General features: G+C 39.2%; 2 protein-coding genes across 2 annotated transcripts; both read right to left on the bottom strand.

Annotated features, from left to right (window-relative positions):
- Window positions 1-146: 146 nt before the first annotated feature.
- Window positions 147-5,553, bottom strand: MLANA (melan-A). Its single transcript, XM_054810473.1, has 4 exons — window positions 5,480-5,553; window positions 2,827-2,923; window positions 1,212-1,313; window positions 147-250 (listed from the first exon to the last, which is right to left on the bottom strand). Exons 1-4 carry the CDS (start codon window positions 5,551-5,553, stop codon window positions 182-184), a joined length of 342 nt encoding a protein of 113 aa, XP_054666448.1. The 3' UTR covers window positions 147-181.
- A 6,719-nt stretch (window positions 5,554-12,272) lies between these two features.
- Window positions 12,273-20,946, bottom strand: LOC129199796 (monocarboxylate transporter 13-like). Its single transcript, XM_054810823.1, has 4 exons — window positions 20,745-20,946; window positions 16,852-16,995; window positions 14,382-15,188; window positions 12,273-12,499 (listed from the first exon to the last, which is right to left on the bottom strand). Exons 1-4 carry the CDS (start codon window positions 20,944-20,946, stop codon window positions 12,273-12,275), a joined length of 1,380 nt encoding a protein of 459 aa, XP_054666798.1.
- Between the last annotated feature and the right edge of the window lie 265 nt (window positions 20,947-21,211).

Here is a 21,211-nt window from a genome sequence, read left to right as displayed (position 1 = left end):
TTTATTGAGGCATTTCAAGAACCACTTCTGTAAACTAAGCAGGAATAATTTTCAGCAACTGCTAATGAAAGCATGTGATTTTTTAAAATGGTTTTAGCATTAAGAAAGTTAAGCGTGTACAGGAAATTAAGAGGGAGCATGAATAAATTGAATTGGTATGTTTAGAGTTTAAGATTTTCTGTTAAGGTGAATAAGGTGGTGGTGACAGATCTGCAGCAATTTTGTCATAAGCTGGTGGAGCATCAGGTACCTATGGTAAGGAAAATGGGTGTGAAAGATTGAAAAAAAATGGAGGTACAAGAAAATGACATTAAGTGTGCAGCAAGCTATTTACCTTCATATAAGATATGGTACTACAGCTTAAAATAGCTGAGCTCATTTATTATGTCTTTAATTTTTTTAAGGTTAGTTTTTGCCAATATATTTTTTGGTTTTACATCAGATTAAATTCATATTGTTTGTACCATTCATCCAAAGAGAGAATTTTCAGTATTATAAGGACAGGACTTTTTTAAAAAAAAAGAATTTATTTTTTTATATTGAGAATTCAGACTAATATTGAAAGTTTTCCTTAAGAGTTTTGATGCAGGTACCTTGTCTTATTTCCAATGTTAACAATTTGGGCAGCTTACTTAAAATTGTTTGTAAATTAGTCTTTTCCCTATTCTAAAACTATTTAAACACACCCATAACTTAACATATATATTTATCAATTAAGTTATTTTAACTGTTTTAAAATTATAAGTTTGAATGTTCATCTTTCCATAATAATTAGAGGACCTAAAACGTTGAGGTTTTATAACATTTCCTGATAATCCTTGTCAGGGTATGGTATGCCAGACACAGTCCATTTGTTGTTTGTCAGAACGGCGGAACATCTATTAGGGAGATGTTTGTTTATGCAATATATTTCAGCATTCAGATGTTACATCATTCTAATAGATTGCATAATGATCATACAACTTAAGAATAAAGGTAGGTGAAAGAAGAGAACTTTTTAAAAGAACGATTCTTAATAGTACATTTAAAAAACCCTTTTCACAGTAAAAATTGTGCAAAATACTACTTTTTAAGTTAATTTAGAGGCATTGAAGATGCAACCTAAACAGTATACCCCAAGAAAGAAATGATCCACAAGTGACGGTTTACCAAGATGTTATCACCATGTCTTACTATGTTGTAAGAAAATGAAACCTTGAGTTGCAACTTACCACAGAATTGAAGTTTCTGTACTCCTGCAGAGCCATTTTGCAGTCCAGTATTGTTCCCTCACCTACCACGGTTCGTATTGTGCCCACCCTAGCACTTTTGCTCTGTGACAGATCATAAAGCAATATGGGGAAGATGAAAGGAAGAAGAGAATGTGAAGCTGGCACAAATTATGCATCATTTAGTATTTGACAGCACATTTGCAGTATGTATTAGAATCTGGGATTAGGGCCAGACACAGTGCCAGCCAGTAAGAGAGGTCATCCACCTGTCACTTCTTGCTGTCTCTGCTGAGACATACTCTCTCTCATGTATTCTCCAATTATATTGCCAGAAAAATGCGGATCACATTTTTTAGGTCCAGGACTTCTGCAGGAACTGACACCTCCTCACGTACTTGAATGCCTCCTCGTTTTTATTCCACACATTTCTTTCTTTAATCTCCAATGTTTTTCTTTTCCATTTTCCCACCATTTCTTTTGTATACATTCTGTACCAGTTCTCCCCTAGCCAAAAAGCCTAACAAAAATTTTATTTTCAAAACCAGAAAGCAGCAATCTGCAATGAGAAGGAGTTAAAAAAGAGATTGTGCTTTTTGCCATGATGTACAAAGCAGGCATCAAAGAATTCTGGTTTGCTTTTTGATGGGTTTTTTTGTAGTATTACCTTCATTTTGGTACATTTCACTATGAAAATTAAGGTTTTATGTATTCTGCCAGTTGATATATGTATTGGATAGATCACTGGAAAGGTAACAGGACAAAGCTATTGGAAACAACAAGGAAATGGATTTGCTGACTTAGATGAGAGGTATGGTTTTTTAATTCCAAATGGTGACATCTTTTTTGAAACATTAGGATAACTAAAAGATATTTTACTGTAATACATATAATTGGATAAAGTCTTCACTTTAAAGGATTAAAAGTGGCCTCCCTTTCACAGGAGAGAGAGCAGAACTTCAAAGATAAAGCTTTGAGACTTCTAACAACAGAAGTTATGGGAAGGATTATACCTTCTTTTCATAGTTTTTAAGAAGATAGAAAGTAGAATATTTTAGAAGTAATGTTTACAAAGCAAAACTCAAAGCTGCCCTGCTTTTTTGTAAATCTTAAAATTGCAAGTCAACTTCTACACAAATAAATAATGCATCACCCATACATGAACATAACAGTTACTTGTAACAGTTATTTTTCTTCTCTGCTTCCTAGGTTTACTCTAAACATATCTGTCCCTATTTAGGGGTAAGTCTTATGAGTAGTGAATATGTTATTTTTATTTAAATAAAAATACACAGAACACATCTTGGGTTTGTGTAAATATTAAATATAATGCTTCTTAGGGATAAGTTTTTCCACTGATGTGTTGTGCAATGTTGGGCAACTGGCTTTATCTCCCTATGCCCCTGCTTCCTCTTACCCCTTTGCCTGACTTCCAAATTCTTTGGGGCAAGGTGTGTTTTGTATTGTGCAGTTTTACCTGTGTCTATGTCAGTATACATATTGCCTGAGATAATGATGTTCTATTACAGATTCAATGTTCTCTGCATTAATATAATGCAAATAATGGTAATATGTTGTCAGAATAACAGCATGCTAGAAAGTGAGCTGCCATGCTTACCCGCAGACTTTTATAGCCACTACGTCTTTTGTAACACCAGCAGCCAAACATAAGTAAAATTGCCAGCACCAAAATGAAGAGTCCAATACCCAGAACTCTGTTGGGAAGGCAAAACAAAATAATTAACACAAGAACTAGATGCATTCTTCTGGGAATGAGAATGATTAAAGCAAAAGTTTGTATCAGTAACCTTTTATCAGAGGAGGGCATGGAGCAGAATCTACCTCAGAAAATAGAAAAAGTGTCAATAACTTCAGCCAGTCTCTGTAGATTAAGCAGTTAGCTCAATTCTCTGCCAAGTTCTTAAGCATTTTAAAAATGAGGAACATACTGCTTTGGAGATAATAATCTACCAGTGACTACTGCTTCTAAAAAAAATCCCTGCCTGTAAATCCAGCAAACAGCATTGTGATACTGGAAGAGAATGTGAAATAAACTAAATGCCACACCTGCAGAGACACAGCTCATGTTTGTTTGTTAAATTTCTCTAGGCAGCAATGTATCCTAATTGCATCACATTGCAAAAGCTGCTGGCGAGAGAAGGATTTTTTGGATACAACAATCATTACACAACCTCAAAACGCCAAGTAAGAAACTCTGAATTATTCATAAAGAGCTCTATAGTAATAGAGCATAGAGCTCTTTAGTTCTTGTTCCATGACTAGGCACAGTATTGGTGTCACTGGGTCATTTTAGGGAACGTAGGCTTTGCAAACTGTGCTGTAAGACATCCTTCCCACCGCTTACCGGGTACTTGGGAGCAGTAGCACAGTTCCACTATCTGTGAGAAAGCAAGCTGACAAAGTGATTGCAGGTTTCCGAGTCACAAACCCTTCCTCCTGTGCTAATACCCTCCCTGTTAAGACATACAGAATTCACTCTCCATCTTTCTGTTCTTTGCCTGTCTGCAAAGCGCTTAAAGGGAAAAGAAAACAGGAAAAAAAATGACCACGAGTCAGGATAAACCCATTCTAACATACTTTTATGTATTTTGTATCAAGTTGCCCTGCAGTAATCACCAGGCTTTTCCGCTGGAACTGAGGAATGGGGTATGTGGCTTCTGAGAGACCTTTTATATCCATTTGCTATCATTTTAACCAACTCAGAGTCTCATGGAGTGTTTCCTTGTGCCCTAAGAAGCGTGAAAGAAGACGCAAGCAGATTCGTGTGGCAGAACAGGCTGTCATCTTGTCTGAACTGCCACTGTGCTCTTTGAAGCATGAAGCCCCTTGGAGCCAAAGGAATTTTCTTCTTCACAAGTACCTGTATTTTGCAAGTTACTCCTGCCCGCTCATGACTTTGTGTTGGGTGCAGATCTGTTTAACCCAAGAATACAGTTCACTTGCTTCCTGGTGCAGCTGTGTTGCAGCTGATCTCCAAAGTTATGAGATGGCTCCACTGTTTTTGTTACTGTCCCCATCATGGTTAAAACTTGGAGAGACTGCTTCTCCAAGTAACTGCTGCCTTTTCTACATTTTGAGACTGCTTTCTGCTTTTCACGTGCTCTGTGGTTTTAGGAATCCATTAGCCTGTACCACCCACAGAATATGTCATTTCTGGTGTTGGTGATTTTAACTGCATGTTTGCCATCTAACTCCTTCCCTACCTATTCAGAGGTTAGTATGAAAAGTGTGTATGCAATTTCTTGCAATTCCAGTTCAAGTTGCAGCTGTGCTATTAGGAATCTCTGCTTCTATCTTGAATGCTCCTTATGGTACCGGAAGGAGAAAGTCACTTTTCCCTCGCATATCTGGAAAAAAATGCTTGCAATCGCGGCCACTGGAATTCATGGCCGTTAGAGGTGAGCATGCTTCGTTTCAAGTGCTGAGACACGACTAGCCACCTTCTTCTTATGGAGAACTGAACCGCTTTGGAAGGACTATGAGAGCGCCTTCCCCTTTGTTTATTCTCTCTGCCCAGGGATGAACATGGAGAAACAAGCATCTTGCAGTATGTGCGACAAGTCACCAAGTCTGGGGGCACTAAACCAGTACCAGAAGCGCATTCCACGTACAGATATCCCAAGCACATTGCAAATATTTGCCTAAAGTAATAACACATCATCAGTGGGATCCTGTCGCTAGTAATCCAAGACACAACATACTTTATTGTAAGCCAAAACTAACGCAGTATTAGCTTGAATTACTCCTGCTTAAGTAGAGTCTCACCCAGAAACAATTTACTGAGAGTCATGTTTGTATGGCATTAATGTCTCCATCTGCTTTTTGATGGTATTTTACCATTTCTCTGGGTTCTCATTTATATTATTCTTTAGGGTGAGACAATGTCCCTTTGCGGTTCTGAAGGGCGGTATGTGGATCTGGAGATAAAACTTACTGTAAAGATCACCTTTCAATAGCCTCTAAAGAAAATTCTAAATGAGCCTCAATAAACCTGGCAATTTTGTTATAGAGGTTAATGACTTGTGATCATAGGATCAAACTCCAGATTCTTGAATTCTGCAATTCTGATTTTTCTTAACTGTTGAGGACTCTTTATGACTCTGCAATGACAAACACTAGAGACAACTACAGGATAGCTAAAATGCACTCCACATATACTGCAGTGACTTTGATACTGTTTTCTGTATTTCTTTCAATGAAAATTTTTGTCACTAGATTACATGCTAACATAGCTTTTGCTTTATGCTTACTCTGCTGCTGCAAGATAGCTGTGTCCTTTTCCTCTGAAAAAGTTGCCATCTGGATAGTGGTTTCTTCTGGGCATTTTGTAAGCTTGGTCCTGCTCAAACCTACAGGATAGAAATACAGTGCCTCAGTGCAATAAATAATTTGTTATCTTTAAAGCATAATATTATCAACTTTTTTGTTTTAATGGGACCACTACAGGGAGGCAGGACAATCTGATATCTTCAGAATCGAGTAGATCCATATACATATGCAACTGTCCCAATTTAAGGCAAAACTCAAAACCGTAACTATAAGCTACATTTTGATAGTTCCACCGACATCAAGGTATTTGCACCTGAGTGCAACAGAGAATTTGAGATGGTCTCTTTAGGTACTAAGTGATGGCAGACTTCTGAAGTAAAATCTCTCAGGAAGGAATATAGAAAGAAAGGCAATTTACCTGGACGAGAAAAACTATTTAGAAGAAGAAAATCTAATATTGTCTTTACATGTAGTTGTTTCTTTATTTCTCTTATTCCCTGTAAAAGCTCAAGGGCCAGGTTTTCAATCAGCATAAACTCTCAGAGCTCTGTTGATTTTCAGATGGTTATATTAATTTATATCTGCTGACAAGCTATACTTAAACATGCAGGGAATTTATATTGTAATCTTAATTTCCAGTCTTCAGGGAATAATCATCCAGCTAAAAGCAGTCTGAACAGTTAAAAATCTAAGTGATCAAATATAGTGAAGAAGAAATCCACAAGTAATCATGTTTCTGTCATTTAAACAGCACAATAACACATCCTACTTGATAGTACCCACCTAATCCTCCTACCTTACACCAGTGAAGTATAAAACTCAATGACTTTAATAAGAAAATTCTAGCCAAGGAAACAAAACATTTTCAGAGTTCACTTAAAGACAGTCAAGCCTCTTCTGAAGCATAATTTTGAAGAAACACAGAAAATTTTCAGTAGAATAAAATAATACGAATCTTACCTCCTTCAGACCTGTATTCTGTCTGTTAACTGAAAGGCATGTACAGCTTTCTTTTCCTTGACTTGGTCTGTTTTTTTCTTCTTTGATCTGTTCTCTTATGACTATCACGAGTTTAAATTCCTTTCAGTACAGCTTCTGATTGCATTAATTAGCATGAAAGAGGAAAGGAGACAACTTTTCATTTTCTTGTTACAGTCTGCATCCTTCCCTCCTAATAAAGCAGCTCAAAAATCTGTTATTTCTTCATTTATTACAAACCCTCTGAGAAATGGCTCAACACCATTTTACCTGCCTAATCAGTACAAGCTCCTAGAGTGGGCAGACTACTTCTAAATTTAAACATGTTTTGATTTAGGGCTTATTGTTTTATGACAGAGGGCTGGTGTTTTCACATGTGTTTAAATAGCGGTGTTTCTGCACAGTTTTTGCACCATTGTAACACTGTGGAAGCTAGTATAGTGGGAGAAAAATTCATAGATGGATGCTGTTATACTGTGATAGAAATGTCTTAGATTAGGGTGCGTACAGTTTAATTCTGTACTGGTAAGCAAATGCTGCAACAAAAGTAGAGTATGTCCCATGGGCTGCGGAACTACTGAAGCCTGGTTTCCTATGGATTTGTGTGAATTACCTGTGCTCTTGCTGCAGTAATTCCATTTACGACACCAGGCAACAAAAGGCACTCTGATTAATTCAGAGGTCTGTGTACTGTGATGGGCTAGCAGTGTTTGTTAGTTACTGGAGGGGGGTGGGGGGGAAGAATGAAAAAGAAAAAAAGACGATATAAGAACCATGTTCTGCTTGTCATTTGTCCTAATGAATCATTAATTTGGACCTCTCTATCCTGCCACAAATTATTTTTTTTTAAGTTTGAAGGACTCAGCGTGGTTGAAAATGGCTGACAGACAGTGAATAGGAAAGAACAGATCGTGTGAGAGATCAACGTCCATTTCCTTGGGAAATCAGATTAAAAGTCTTAGCATCAATATTCTTAGATAGTGCAGGGCTGGGAAGAGCCAGACCATTTTTCCGCTTGTATGTTTTGTCTAATTATGGTAAAAATCTGATCTTTCTTTGGATATTTTTCCATGGTGGTGCTCAGTGACAGGACCAGAGGCCGTGGGCAGACTGAAACACAGGGGGTTCCAGCTGCAGATCAGGAAACACTTTTTGACTGTCAGGGTGACTGAGCCCTGGCACAGGTTGCCCAGAGAGGTTGTGGAGTCTCCATCCTTGGAGATACTCAGAAGCTGTCTGGACACAGTCCTGGGCAACCAGCTCTAGGTGGCTCTGCTGGAGCAGTGGGCTAGATCAGATGGGGGTTAGACCAGATGACCTCCAGAGGTCCTTTCCAACCTCAGCCATTCTGTGATTAACATCAGAAGAATCTAATTGTTTTTGCTAAACCCATGAAAGTTTGAAACAACACATTTTTCACAGAGGGAAAAATAAAGGGAGAAAGAAGAATGAACGTTAGTGAGGAGCATAAACTTCCTCATTTGACTCAATGGTTCAGTGTTTCTCTTATATTATCCCAGTTTAACTCAATGGGAGTTTCAAAGGTGAAAGAGATGCAGAGAAAGTTTCTGTAGGTACCATTGTGTGTAAAATAGTAAGTGTACACAGTCTATCAAGTTCCCAAGCAACATGCCAGCCCTTGTGCAGTACTCTGAAAATGTCATAGAGCTCATTACCAAATCATGTGTTTTCCTGAAGGAAAGCTTCACTTCTGGGAGAGGATGATAACTGATAACTGATTCTTCTTGTCAGAATCAAAACAGACATACCAAATCCACATGATACCAAAACCAGTCTCTGCCCCTTCCTTGCCTCAAGCAGAGTGGGAGGCAAAATGTCAACTGATTGACTATTTTGTGTTCTAATGAATCTCTTGTTACTAGTATAACAAGGAAGGGGAAAAAAAGAACAACTTTGTCATGGATCTGTGGTGCCATCTGGTATGTAAATGCACAGTGCTCCTATTGAGGAACTGGATGGATGAGAAGGTGAAATGCCATGTCCTGGTTCTCATAGGTTTTTTTACAAAGTCTTATTTCTCTGAGGTGATGCTGCTAACTCCATCAGCGTAAAGTCACCGGAATTGATGAATGGATTCCACAGGTGTTGCCTTTTTAAAGATAACACTTCAGGATGAGAAGAGGATGGAAAAGGAGAAGTACATAGGCGAAACCCCAAAGCAACCCAGGCCTTTTGTGATAGCCAGCAACCTGCTGCAAGCCTAGGACACTGATCAATCTTGATGATAGGTATGAAATGAATGCTTCTAGTGTAACTGAAAATAACATGCTTGACCTTTTAAAAAGAACAGCAGTTGTTTTTATGCCATTGACAGTGTGATTCCATGTTTCTAGGACAAGATCCTGGGATTTTCATTAGTTTATTTCCCTGAACTGATAATCTTTATTTTTCTCTGGCATTTGAGGCTTCCTACAGCAGATAGAGCAAAGAAACATAAGTACCTTGACACTCGATTCAGTAAAGGTTTTAGTTTTGAGTTTTATGGGAATTTCAGCGGAAACTCTCAAGTATTTCAGTGCTAAATCTACATTAACAGTAACACAGTACAGTCAGAGTGAATAAGGAAATTATACCCCTTTCAGTTGATGCTGAGGATCCTCATATCTCCATGGTTTTGGGGATTTACTTTGAAGTAGGTATTATATGGCTTCCAGGGCTGAGCAGTTCCACTGTAGACCTGGTTTGGAGCTTTTTGAAGAGAAGCTATTCCTCAAATTGCTGCTACCTCAACTGCAGGCACCTCCAGAAAGCAACATGTTGTCCTGTAGACTGCAATGCACAGACACCATTAATGTAATGTCACCAACTGTGGGTGAAAACCTTTTGGACACAGTCGGGCACTATCGAGGTGAGGCAGAGTTATGACTTTCCTTGCACGTAATCTCCAGAAGCCATACCTGGATTCAAGAGAATGGTGGCAGTGCTTTCTAAAGCCTCACAGTCCTGTTTCCACCAGTGAGTGGCTAACTGGTGTGGGGTGAGAAACTCCTTGCAGGTGAGCTGCTGATTTAGGTCTCTGAGGCCATCTCAGAAACAATTTGTTTGAAGAAAGGGAGTATTGGCAACACTGACTACATCATTAGCAGCTTGGAACAAAACAGCACTTTGCAAGTCATCCCTGCAGTAATAGTCCAGTGAAACTTAACTTGGAATATTGCTGCTACAGCTGAAGTAAGAGCAGTCCCAAAATTAATACAACCACTTGGTGCTTTTTCTGTGCTGTTAAACAGATACGTAGCCATCAGCTGACATAGTGTCCAGGTGGCTAATACCATTCAGTGCACTTAGCAAAAAAAAAAAAAAAAAAAAAAAAAAAAAAGGGCGGGCTTTTCATTTCTCTTGGTCAGGTTGGTGGGGACCAAAAACTGAGGTCTGAGGTCTCCAGCTGAGGTTTCCAGCCCCAGCCCTTGTCCAGAGCAGAGTCAGAGTCAGTTCTGGGCTCAGACCGGCCTGCTCAGAGCTTCATCCAATTGGGGCATGAAACCCCCAAGGATGGAGCAGCTCCACTGCTGGGCTGTCCTCATGGCTCCAGCCTCAGCCTCTCATGTTTCAGCTTGTGCCACTGCCTCTCGCCCTCCTGCCATGCACCGCGGGGAAGAACCCGGCTGCATCTCCTCCATCCCTCCCATCGGTGCTGGGGAATGCTGCTGAGTGCCCCCAAAGCCGCCCCTTCTCCTGGCTGAACCACCCCGAGTCCCGCAGCCTCTTGGTGGCCCTCTGCCCTGCTATGGTTATCAACTTCCTTCCTGTATTTGCTGCCCTAAAAAGGATGCACAACTGTGGAGCAGAAGGGAATAATCGCCTCCCTTGATCTGCTTACTATCTGTGCCCCTGTTCATACAGCCCAGGATACCACTAGCCTTCCTTCCTGCCCGTGTCAGATGTCAGAACATATCAAAATACAGAAATTAGTGACAGGGCTTGTAAATAAAATACAGAATTTTAACACAAAGTCAGACGTGGAAGCTGCATCTGTTAAACGTCTCTCCATTCCTCCTCCCCCACCCCCCCCCACCCCCACAATTCCCTTTCCTTTCATTTTATAAAATGAAGAGTTATTTCAAATATTTGAACACTGCAGAAGACTGAAGAATAATACTTTCTAGAAAAATCTTTTTCAATTGACATCATTGAAAAATGTTTTGTCAGAAACTTCAGGGCCTTGTTACAAGACTTTGCCCACCCAGTTGTGTCCCTTCTGATGTGTGCTCTGCAATCAAGACCTCGCATATAGTTGATTTATTAGTGGTTTGGCTAATTTCTTGTAAGTTAAATTAAATTTTTTAAATAATTGTTATGAGACAAGAAATAATTATTTTAGATGAGTGATTTATGTTAAACTTGGCTTCACAAATAAAGTGTTTTAATGGTAAAAATTTCTGAAGTTCACAACTAGGACAGCTATGACATTTGTAATCGTTTGAAAGTTTTTAAGTACTATGTTTTTTCCTTTTACTGTTTCTTTTTAAATGTGATCCAGCCTTTCCTCCCTTATTTTACATTCTCTCTTCCCACTGATAAAATAAAATGACCAAATAAAAAAAACGGATTTGCATAGAGACTCTTTTTTATTCTCTCAAATTGAATATTTGCTCAAAGAGCCTCAAGATAGTTGAAATGTGGGACTAAAGAGGACCTCAGGAAGTCATCTAGTCCATCCCACTGTTCTGAAGCACAATTGAATATTTTTAGATTCTCTCTCATGTCCTACGTGTTCTCTGCTATCTCTGTTTTCATATTCTCCCTACAGTCTGTTTCTATGCTTAACAGGCTACAATGAAGTTTTTTCCCCATTACATAACTCTGGCTTGCTGCAAATTGTATCAATTACTAATTGCCTTAAAAAGGAAAGGAATTAGGTGGGTCTTCTTTATCTCAACCTGTTATGGATTTGAAGACTGTTCTCATGCTCTGTACAACTTTTTGTCTTCTAAGCCAGACAAACTTTATTTCTTAAACTTTTTCTTTAGGCTTTGTTTTTTTAACCTTTCTCATTCTTGTTCCACTTACTTCTTTGCAACTTACATGCTTCTTCCAGTTAAAGACTTGCAAGCACCATTATCTCCTCTATCTTAACCATAGCACAGAAAGACATTTACTGTTTTTAGTATAGGCTTGCATTTGGGATTCTGGCCTGGTTTGAGGTCCACTGTAGCCTTAGGTCTTCCTCTGTTATTCATCAATCCTTCTCCATTTTGTCTGTGTGTATTTTGCTTTTCACTTCTGAAATTTAGGACTGCATTTCTCTGTACTGAATTTTACTATTCATGTAACTTACCCCATTTATCAGGTTTATTTATTTATTTATCAGTACCTGCAAACCCTTTAGCTCAAAACTCTATTCACGTAGTCTTGCTTTCACATCCAACTTGTTTACTGAAAATACTGAACACTACTTCCCCAAACTAAACATCTGTGAGCTGATGCCTCTTCCTATTTGATAGTGATGGCTGCAGTCTGTATTTGGGGGAGGGGTTTCTATCTGCTGCATACACACTTCGTGGTAATTTCATTTAGACCATGTTTTCCATAGTTTGCTTATCACAGCCCTATGGGACTGCACTGGAGACTTGTATAGTCAAAATGCAACTTCAACATCAAAATAATATGATAATGGTTACTGGTGTGGTTTGCTTGTAAAATAATAACTTTCCTCCTCAGTTTCAAACATTCCTATCCAAAACTTCCATCATTTTATAAACCCTACTAATATTGAGTTTTGGGGAAATAAAACACTTCCATATGTCCTGAAATGCTGTAAGATGTCCGATGTAGTCACACCACTACATCATGTTCTCGATACCTTCTGTTTTGAAGTTTCAGGAGATGGAGGGAAGGGTAGGGTAATGTTGACTTTTCTGGTTTAGTATTAGTCTGACTTCCTCTTTCTTTTCTCTGTTGGAGTTGATCTAAAGTAACTAAAAATCCAGCTGATAGGACGAGAGTGGCTCCCGCCATATAGAAGCCTGCTCTGTAATCTCCAGCCATGTCCACAATCAGACCTGGAGAGAAACAAATGACAGCAATATGATTGACAGAAAACAACCTAATGTGAATTAGCTCAGCAGTGTGAACGTATCCCCTCACAAAGGGAGTATGCAGGCTACATACCTGTCATGCAGCTTTCTACATCATGAGTGCATGGAACATCACCCCATTATAGCATTTTAAAATGTGAAACACAATTAATGTCTCATTTACTTTGCATATGTGAATTGCTAGTAAAAATATGCTATACAGTTTGAAGCACTTTTCAACCTAAAGCATGGCAGACAATTAAGGTAATGGCAGAAAAAAACCCAAATCATGCAGCTCAGTAGCCCTGGGTTCTGTGGTGTAGCTGTCATCAGTTGCTATGATTTGGACCACAACTGTTCAGCCGGAGAGTTTAAAGTAGGAAAGGAGGGGCCTCTGCTGGAGACACAGTTGGCAAGATTGCCTGCAGTGTTACGGGCACTCTTGTTCATCATCTTACAAAGACGTTCACAAAAAGACAAAGATGTTAACAAAAAGACCGTGTTTTTTAGATAGCTTTAAGCCAACCAAAATACCTAATGCCATTGTGTACCATACTGAAAAAACAGTAGTGTAGTAGTAGTAGTAGTACTGCAGCAGTATATGTGGTAGTATCTGCTGCTCAGTGGGTACGATGGCAGGTTCATTTGTGGGCTGATGAAGGCTGCTTTCTTGGTCTCCCATTGGAAAGTTTGTCCACATTTAGCATGCTCCCTAGCCCTCATTCCAATCTAACATCAGTCCTGTTAGACAAAGGAACTCTGAATACAAATCTTTCAGATTTTACTCTTAAGGTAGGAGAGGAGACCTGAAGAGGCACTTAGGGTTCCCTCCTCTTCCATACCTTCTTTTTAGCTTACTATGTGTAGTGAGCTTACTGTGTGGCCCCACAAAGGGGTCACACTGATCTTCAGGTAATCAGTACTAGTGACCAGCCACTAGATAAAGATCTTTGTATTTTATTCAGATCTTCCCAGCATACTTTTGATACTGTTCTGTCTCAAATTCTCTATAAATCTTGCTGGTTCTTGTACTATCAAAAGTGAATTAAACTGTTCCAGTATTCAATCTGACCCATTTGCAACCTATTAATGATGTCATTACCACAAAAGTCACTGTAGTGCGTGAGCAGTGGTCTTTGGATGAGTACTCAGATCTGCATTTTACAAGTCACATTGGTCATTTTTCTGCCATATCACTTTGTAAAGTCCCTACAGCTTGCAGCATGTTTGTCTTGCATTTTTCCAAGATGACTTTGTCTCATTGCCAGCCCATAAATCCATGTGCTCTCTCATTGTCTGCTCTCTCTTCCCACTGTTTTTATGTGCTGCCTCCCCCGTTTATTATATTGGTTAGCTCAAATGCTGTCTGAAAACAGCAGGCATCTCGTGAATATTTCCTTGAGGTTCACACAGCCAAATGTTTTAAGCTGTTCAATTTGACCTTCTGTAGAAACCCTCCCAACAATACCAGCATTTATGCAACATCACTAGTCTCAAATTTCGGTTTCTTCTCTGAAAGTATGGATCTGCTGCTTGTCCCAAAGGTATGCTTTCATAGAAAGACAGTGGGAGTCCATCAAGGGAGATTCTGTGGGATTCAGGAAGCAGGAACACCATATGTGAACTCTGCCATTCTTCCCTGCTTTCACGTTGAACAGGTATCTTTAAAAAAAACAGAGAAAAGAGGGAGCACGATATCTTGGAGAGGAATTAAACTGACTCTTTGTTTTCAGATATTTCTTGGTCCAGATACCCCTGAGCTAAAAAAGAGGGAAATGAGGGTCCAGATCCAGATTTTTTTCAGTTTGAGTTAGCATTCCCCTTTCTTCTTGTAAACTGTATTTGGCAGAGTATCATATTAACTTACCAGCAAGAGGAGGCCCCACAAAACCTCCAGTGCTTCGAATAAGCATGAAAAGCCCTAGAGCACTGTCAAAATCTGGCATGCCTACAACATCTGCTAGCACTGTAATATGAATGGCAACTGTTGTACCAAAGAAGAATCCATAGAAGCCAGTGAATATTGCCAAGGACAGGTAATTGTTAGCCAGTGGCAAGAGCATCAGGGAAGTGCTGATCAGTGTAATTGTCATTGTCAGCAAATGAACAGTTTTGGTAACATGGAGATTGGCATACCAGCCACATAGCAGTCTGCCTGCAAAGTCCACCATAGCCAAAATAGATAGGAGGGATGCAGTCCACGATTCATCTATTCCTAGGCTGTAGCTAAGTGGAACTAAAAATAACGGAGGAACAAAAAAACTCATAGCAGCTAATATGCCAAAAATGGCATAAAGTACAAACTCCGGTCGCCTCACAAGCATCCAGTTGAAGGTTTTGTGAGTGATGGCAGACTTCTCCTCTTTGTCTGTCCTGGATGCACCATTGCCAGGTGGTGTCTCAGTTTCAGAATGGCTAGCCTCAAGGAGGCAGCTGCTTGCCAGAGGTCGCATCAGTACTCCACAGACACAAATGTTGAGTTGGATGCCACCTATGATCAAGAGGGCACCTTTCCATCCATATTGACTAATCAACCACTGGAAAAATGGCCCAAATGTGAATGCAAAGGCACATTCTCCGGCACTGGCAATAGCATTGGCCAAAGCTCTTTTCTTGGAGAAATAATGGCTAACAATGCTAATGGCTGGTGTCCATGAAAAAGAAATCCCAAGTCCTGAAAAACACCAAAACAAATAGCACCAGTTAGACACTATTGAGGTATTTTGTGAAGGTGGAAATTAAAGTAATCAGTGGTCCTACATTTGCAAAGTTAAAACCTGGTAAAAGAAACACATTTTTGTTCCTAGCAGAAGCCTGAGCTCAGCCATAATATGTGTAAGAGTATATTTGTGGTGTATGTTCTGTAAGAGTGAGTTGTATGTTCAAGCAAAAAAGCAGGAGTATGAAGTATACACTATTATATTCTCACAAAAAAAAAAAAAAAAGTTGGTTTGACAAGTTCGCCACTGGGTGAGAAATCACATGGCCATGTGGTTGAAACTAGACAGATCTCAGAGTGTCCATGCTGTCCTAATTAAGGCTGGTGCTAGATCAGATCACTAGGTTAAGCTGAGTTGTGTTCAGGGTAGAAAGTGAGGGAGTGTTGTTCCAAAATCTGGGTTCTTCACCCGGTATGCAAGGAGCCAATCAACACACAGAGTTGAGACACTTGTTTTTATTTCTAGTCTGCAGAGTACAGTGCTGGGCATCTAACACCAGCAGGCGCACTGAAGGCACCAAGAGTTTCTTTTTTAAAATAACAAAATGCAGCTGATTGGTGTTCTTAAACTTCCTTATCCACTTTTCACCCTCTCTCATCATACATAAGCATTTTACTTTATGTTCCAAACATTTGGAAAGGTCTCCTAATTAGTATGCTCATTATTCACAAAGGGGTGTACATTTTATTATTATAATCAATATGGGTTAGCTGAGGATACACTATTTCTTGATACTATTCCAAGGCTAGATATATTTTATATAAACTTATAATAGGGAAAGAATACTTTGATGGCTCCTATTGTTCTAAATCCTTGGTCCATTGAGAGATCCTATCCTGGTTACTATAATTTCAGAACATACTGTCAAGGATACTTGAGGTGGCATATACTTTGCACAGTCTTAACCCTTATTTTTCCTACATCAGGAGGACGTGAAGGAAGCTGGTGTATTACCTCTATTTGCTCTTCATTTTCATGCCCAACTGCTCTGAGCAGGCTTCAAACCTGTTCTGACTTACAGTGATTTTTAATGGCTCCCTAGAAACTATGTGGCAGCCCATGACTGCCAAAGGGCTCAAATTCCAGACATTTTCTCAGGCATCCAGCATGGAACTGGGAATGGTTTATTTTATTCCCTGCCAGCTTTGCTTCCTGTTCCAGGAAAATCTGCTAGCTGTTGGAGACAAATTTCTGGCCTGTTTTCACCTGGAGTCAAGGAAAGGATTGGAATCAACTGAAAGCCTGGGCCTGTGTTCAAAACACATTATTTGATAGAAAGTAGAAAATTTGGGATCTATATGTCCATGTACTTCAGCACCCTTTAGGTTCTTTAAAACTTCAAAGACCTTTTGGCTCTGACTGAAAAATAAAACATGTTACATTTTCTGGTTGCATATAATTTGCAGGTGAAAATTACTAGCATCTAATTATTCACCACCTTTGTTGTTGCAGGTTTCTAGCACAGATTCTTACTTTCAGCATGGGATATAAGGGAAATTACCTTTAAAGAGGGTTGCAGGTTCTCGGAATCAGATTTTAAAACTCCTACCATTAGCACCCTCAAATAAGGGCTCTGAGTTGCTGGTGAAAGAAATCCATAAAGCCATAAAGCCATACCCTGTAGGAAGCCAGTTGTTGCGTACATCCAGACCATGTTGAGTCCGAGAAATCCCAGTGCCATTCCTGAAAAAGCCAGGAGTCCTCCAGTGATCACAACTGCCCGATGGGTGTATCGTACACATAGTGAACTGGCAACAGGGGCTGGATCAGCAGCACAAGAGGAGAAAGTTAAACACATTAGGAACATTAAATTGGTCGACAGGACTGAAAAATCAAATAAAGCATTTCGAGGAGAAATACCCTTATAATGCTTGTCTCAAATAGCCTGAGTTCTGCTGGACAGGGAGGGTCCAAACTGGTTTAAAGTTGGATCCTTGCTGATACGGAAATGAGTGTCCCTGGGGCACAGATTTTTAAATATATTCAAAATATGCGGACTTTTTTAAAGTGCCTTCCTTGCAGAACAGTTCTACTGACTTTTATGTAAGAATACAACCAGCAACATGAGAGAAATTTGTGTAGTGTTTTAGCAGAAAGTGTAACCCCAGCCATAGAATTTCTAGGCTAGTCTATAAAAATTGAATTATTGAGAATGTATTAGTCATATGGGTGGCATGAAAACTTTCTAGAGGAAAATAATCTTTATCTTCTAGAGCTTTGAAAAATCATCTGTTCATGGAATTGCAAATGTTTTATAAAGGACCAAAAATCAAGGTTTATTTTGAGACAGTATTTTCCCAGAAAATTTGCAGTTCATTTTTTAAATTTTTATTTCAGTGGTAGTTTCTCTCAGCAGACTGCAGGAACTTTTCAACACACGAGGGGAAAGTTGCACCAGGTACAGATCTGACTTGGTGCAGCAATTCCTAAAACCAAAGCTCTGCTCTCTAGTCACTGTGTGGAAGCACCTGAAATGTTAGGGATATTTTTGCTTAATTAATGATCAATTATACTGCCTGGCTGTTTGTTCCATCAGCATCGCAGAGTGAAGATCAAGGCCATACCTATCATGGAAAGGCACTCTCTTCTGTGGGGATAGTTTCAAACTCCAAGTATTGGATTTTTTTTCCTAAAAACCATGGCCACTAGAGGGGTCCCAAGTAACGCCTGACACCACCAGTTCTCGGTGGGGCTTCGTAGTGCGAACAGGGAGCCAGTTCCCTACGATTTATTGATATTCTGGAAACTGGAGTTCTGGGATAAAATGAAATTCGGTTAAAGAGGACCATGCTCATAAACTGAAATAAGTGGGGAGACAATGAAGGAGGGCAGTCAGCAAGGGAGTTTGTAGGGGCAGGTTCTAGGTTCAGCTGCGTTAAGCAAGATAAGAATGAAGAGAACTTGGTAGCTAGGATAAGTGAAATAAAGCTGGCAGAGAGATAATAAGGGCTGCAAAATCTGCAGGACGTACATTGCCTGACAGCAGGTAGCTGGCAGAAAAACCTCAAATGTCTCATCAGCATTTACAGCAAAAATACAATTATTTGATAAGCATGTAAAAATTAGACTGGAACTCAGTCATGGTCTATAAGATGTAGTGGAAGCAATAAGACACGATAAAACATATACAGTTGGAAAATCTTACATATAAGATGAACAAAAGAAAAGTAGGCTCAGGATAGCAAGAGAGATCCATGGAAGTGTTTAAAGACACGAGAAAGATCTGCAGCTGGGGCAGAAATACTGCCAAAAAGCAACTTTTAATAGAAAATGAGGAGAATAAATAGGCAGAAATTGAACATAGGGTAGCAGGAGGAAGAAAGAAGCTAGCCACAGAACTGTAAATGCACAAGATAGCTAGGGTCTAGACTCTGAAAGGATAAAGGGCAATACCCAGAAAACTCACAAACAATGGAAAGGGATGATAATCACAGGGCAAAGAGAAAGGTGATGGGAGATGTACACTGGTACCAAGAAAAGGTTTATGTGTGTGATGGGGAGAATCTTTGCTGTGGTAAATTGAACATCCTGTTGCAGGTGCAAACCCCAAAAGTAGAAGCATGTGCTCTCCTTCCACACAGGGCACTGAGCTGCTGTTGAAAGGATCCAAATGGGAAAAATTAATAATTCACTGATAATCCTTCGTACTGAGCCAAATGACACTGAAGGTTTCCCAGAGGAACATATTAAGAAAGACTAAGCCAGGCCAGGAAAGATGCTCAAAGAACTGGAGGCTCAGATGATCTTCAGCAGAAAGTCTTCTGGTCCCTATAAATGAAGCAAAGGCAGGAGAAGATAAGGAAAATTACCTACTGATCTGAGACATTACGAACTGCTATACAGAAGGGTTTTGGAACATTTGGCCATCAAGCTCTATTCACTGAAAGAGGATTATTTTCATAGGATTTCAAAGGATGAAAAACAATTTCTGCTGAAAATTATAGCTGCCTTCTTTGAAGAAGGCCAGCCTCACACCTGAATAGGCAAATACAGTTTTGTTGGTTTATTCTTTATATTATTATTTAACATGCTCTATCCTTGATACATTCCTATATAATGTATATATCTATTAAAAAAAAAAACCACCACAAAAACCCAACCAAACAAAAAAATCCCAAAAAACCTAAAACAGGACTTGGAGTTATTTTATCTTCCTATGTTGGCTTTTTTTTCTCATTAAGTTCATATGCCTGAATGCCAACAGCTCTGTGATAAGTCTAATTTTTAAACCAAATTGATAGATTCCCATTTGTTTATTTCTGTAGTCGAAGTAGATGGAACAGCAGGATTTTCACTGATATTTCAATTAATTATTTCTGTCAAAATAAAACAAGTTCTAATACTGCAAATCAAGCATCAAGGATAGCAGTTTATGGAATTGATAAAATCTTTTCAATCCATATTTGCTTTATCTTTTCACTTTGACTTTGAATTACTGTTTTGTTCTTCTGAATACATTTTTCACAGAAAGATCAGTTGCAATTACAAGCAATAATACTGATAGGTGTGGACTGAGTAGGATGCATATAATTACAAAGTTTCTATGCAATGAAGTGTCTTCACAAACAAAATTATGATAGCATTTATTACGTAAGGATACTTACCTATTGCAACTATATATCTATATCAGAATATGTAGAGCAGACATCACAAATTCTGTACAGTTCATGCCAGCACGTTTGGAATCCGCACCATAATGGTGAAGGATCATCCAGTTTACAAGGGCACAGAGGACTCTGTAAACAACTAAGTTAAGAGTCAACCGCAGTATGTTTGTTATTTTTCCCTCTGTTTGGTGAGATGTGGTATTTGACCTGATCCCATAACTCATTGCCTTTGACTGGGATAGTTCACTCTTTCCTCTGCTTGCATGGTCTTGTCTTACTTATGCTATGAGTGAACTGATTTTATTTTTTTTTAAACTCAGTGAGTATTCTGTTAGATCAATGACTTGGAATCATTCTAAGGGGAAAAAAGGAGAGCCAAAACTGGCAATACATGGAAGGAATGGGGATCTCAATGAAGACAAAAAAAAGAAGTGGGGGCAAAGCAGGACTGAGAGTTCGCTGTTTTGGTACCTGGTTGCTTATCTGCTAGGGTGACAGTCCTTATACCTTAAAGTACTTTGAGAAAGTGACAGTCACTGTGAGATCAGTGAACTTGCACAAACTGGTTTAAGAGCTTGATCCAACAAGCTCTGGAGTTCAGGATTATCTCCAAGGGGTTTGATTCAAAGCCTGTAGGAAAATTGAATCATGAATCTAGGTACATGAAGTTCTTTAAAGCAATCAGATTCCTGTGTATATAACAGAGTTCTCATTAACTCACTCCATGTCTGAGGCATGGGTACCTTTTTATGAGAGGAAGCAAATGCCAATTTTCTGCAGACAGAAGGAGGAAGTATTTTCCTTACTTGTTTTCATTTTGTGAGTTTTTTTAAGGCAGCTCATAAAAATTTCTTGAGTAGTTAAGACATTAAAATAAAGTGCTAGACTAGCGCTTCTACCTACCTCCTAAATGAAAGATGACAATAGTTACTGATGTGATCCAGGAAGTGGTGCTTGCAAGTTCATCAAAGTGCTGCTGGATTTCAACAAAGAACAGACCAAAAGTCTTGAGGACGGCAGCAGTGAGGCCCATCACCATGAAGGCTGACACTACCACAACCCATCCATAGCCACCATCTGGTGGATTGCTGTCTTTCACCTGCATCTTTTCCAACTCTCAAATCTTCTCTCAGTTTTTTTTGCTGGGGTGGTAGTGATGACGGTAAGGATTTTTAACAGATCTGCAAATTAGTAGAAGGCCCAGTGTTACAGAAATTAATTAAAAGATTCTATGAATAGGTACACAAGTAATTGCCAAGTGAAAACACAATATGTATTTCAATGGTTTGATTGAAAATATTACCTGGGAAACAGATGCCCAAGGAGACAGAAGGCAGAGTACAAAGTAAAACAAAGAAAGTAAAAAAATA

The sequence above is a fragment of the Grus americana genome, chromosome Z (genome assembly GCF_028858705.1).
Source record: "Grus americana isolate bGruAme1 chromosome Z, bGruAme1.mat, whole genome shotgun sequence".
NCBI lineage: Eukaryota > Metazoa > Chordata > Aves > Gruiformes > Gruidae > Grus > Grus americana.
This window is presented reverse-complemented; position numbering and strand designations above follow the sequence as displayed.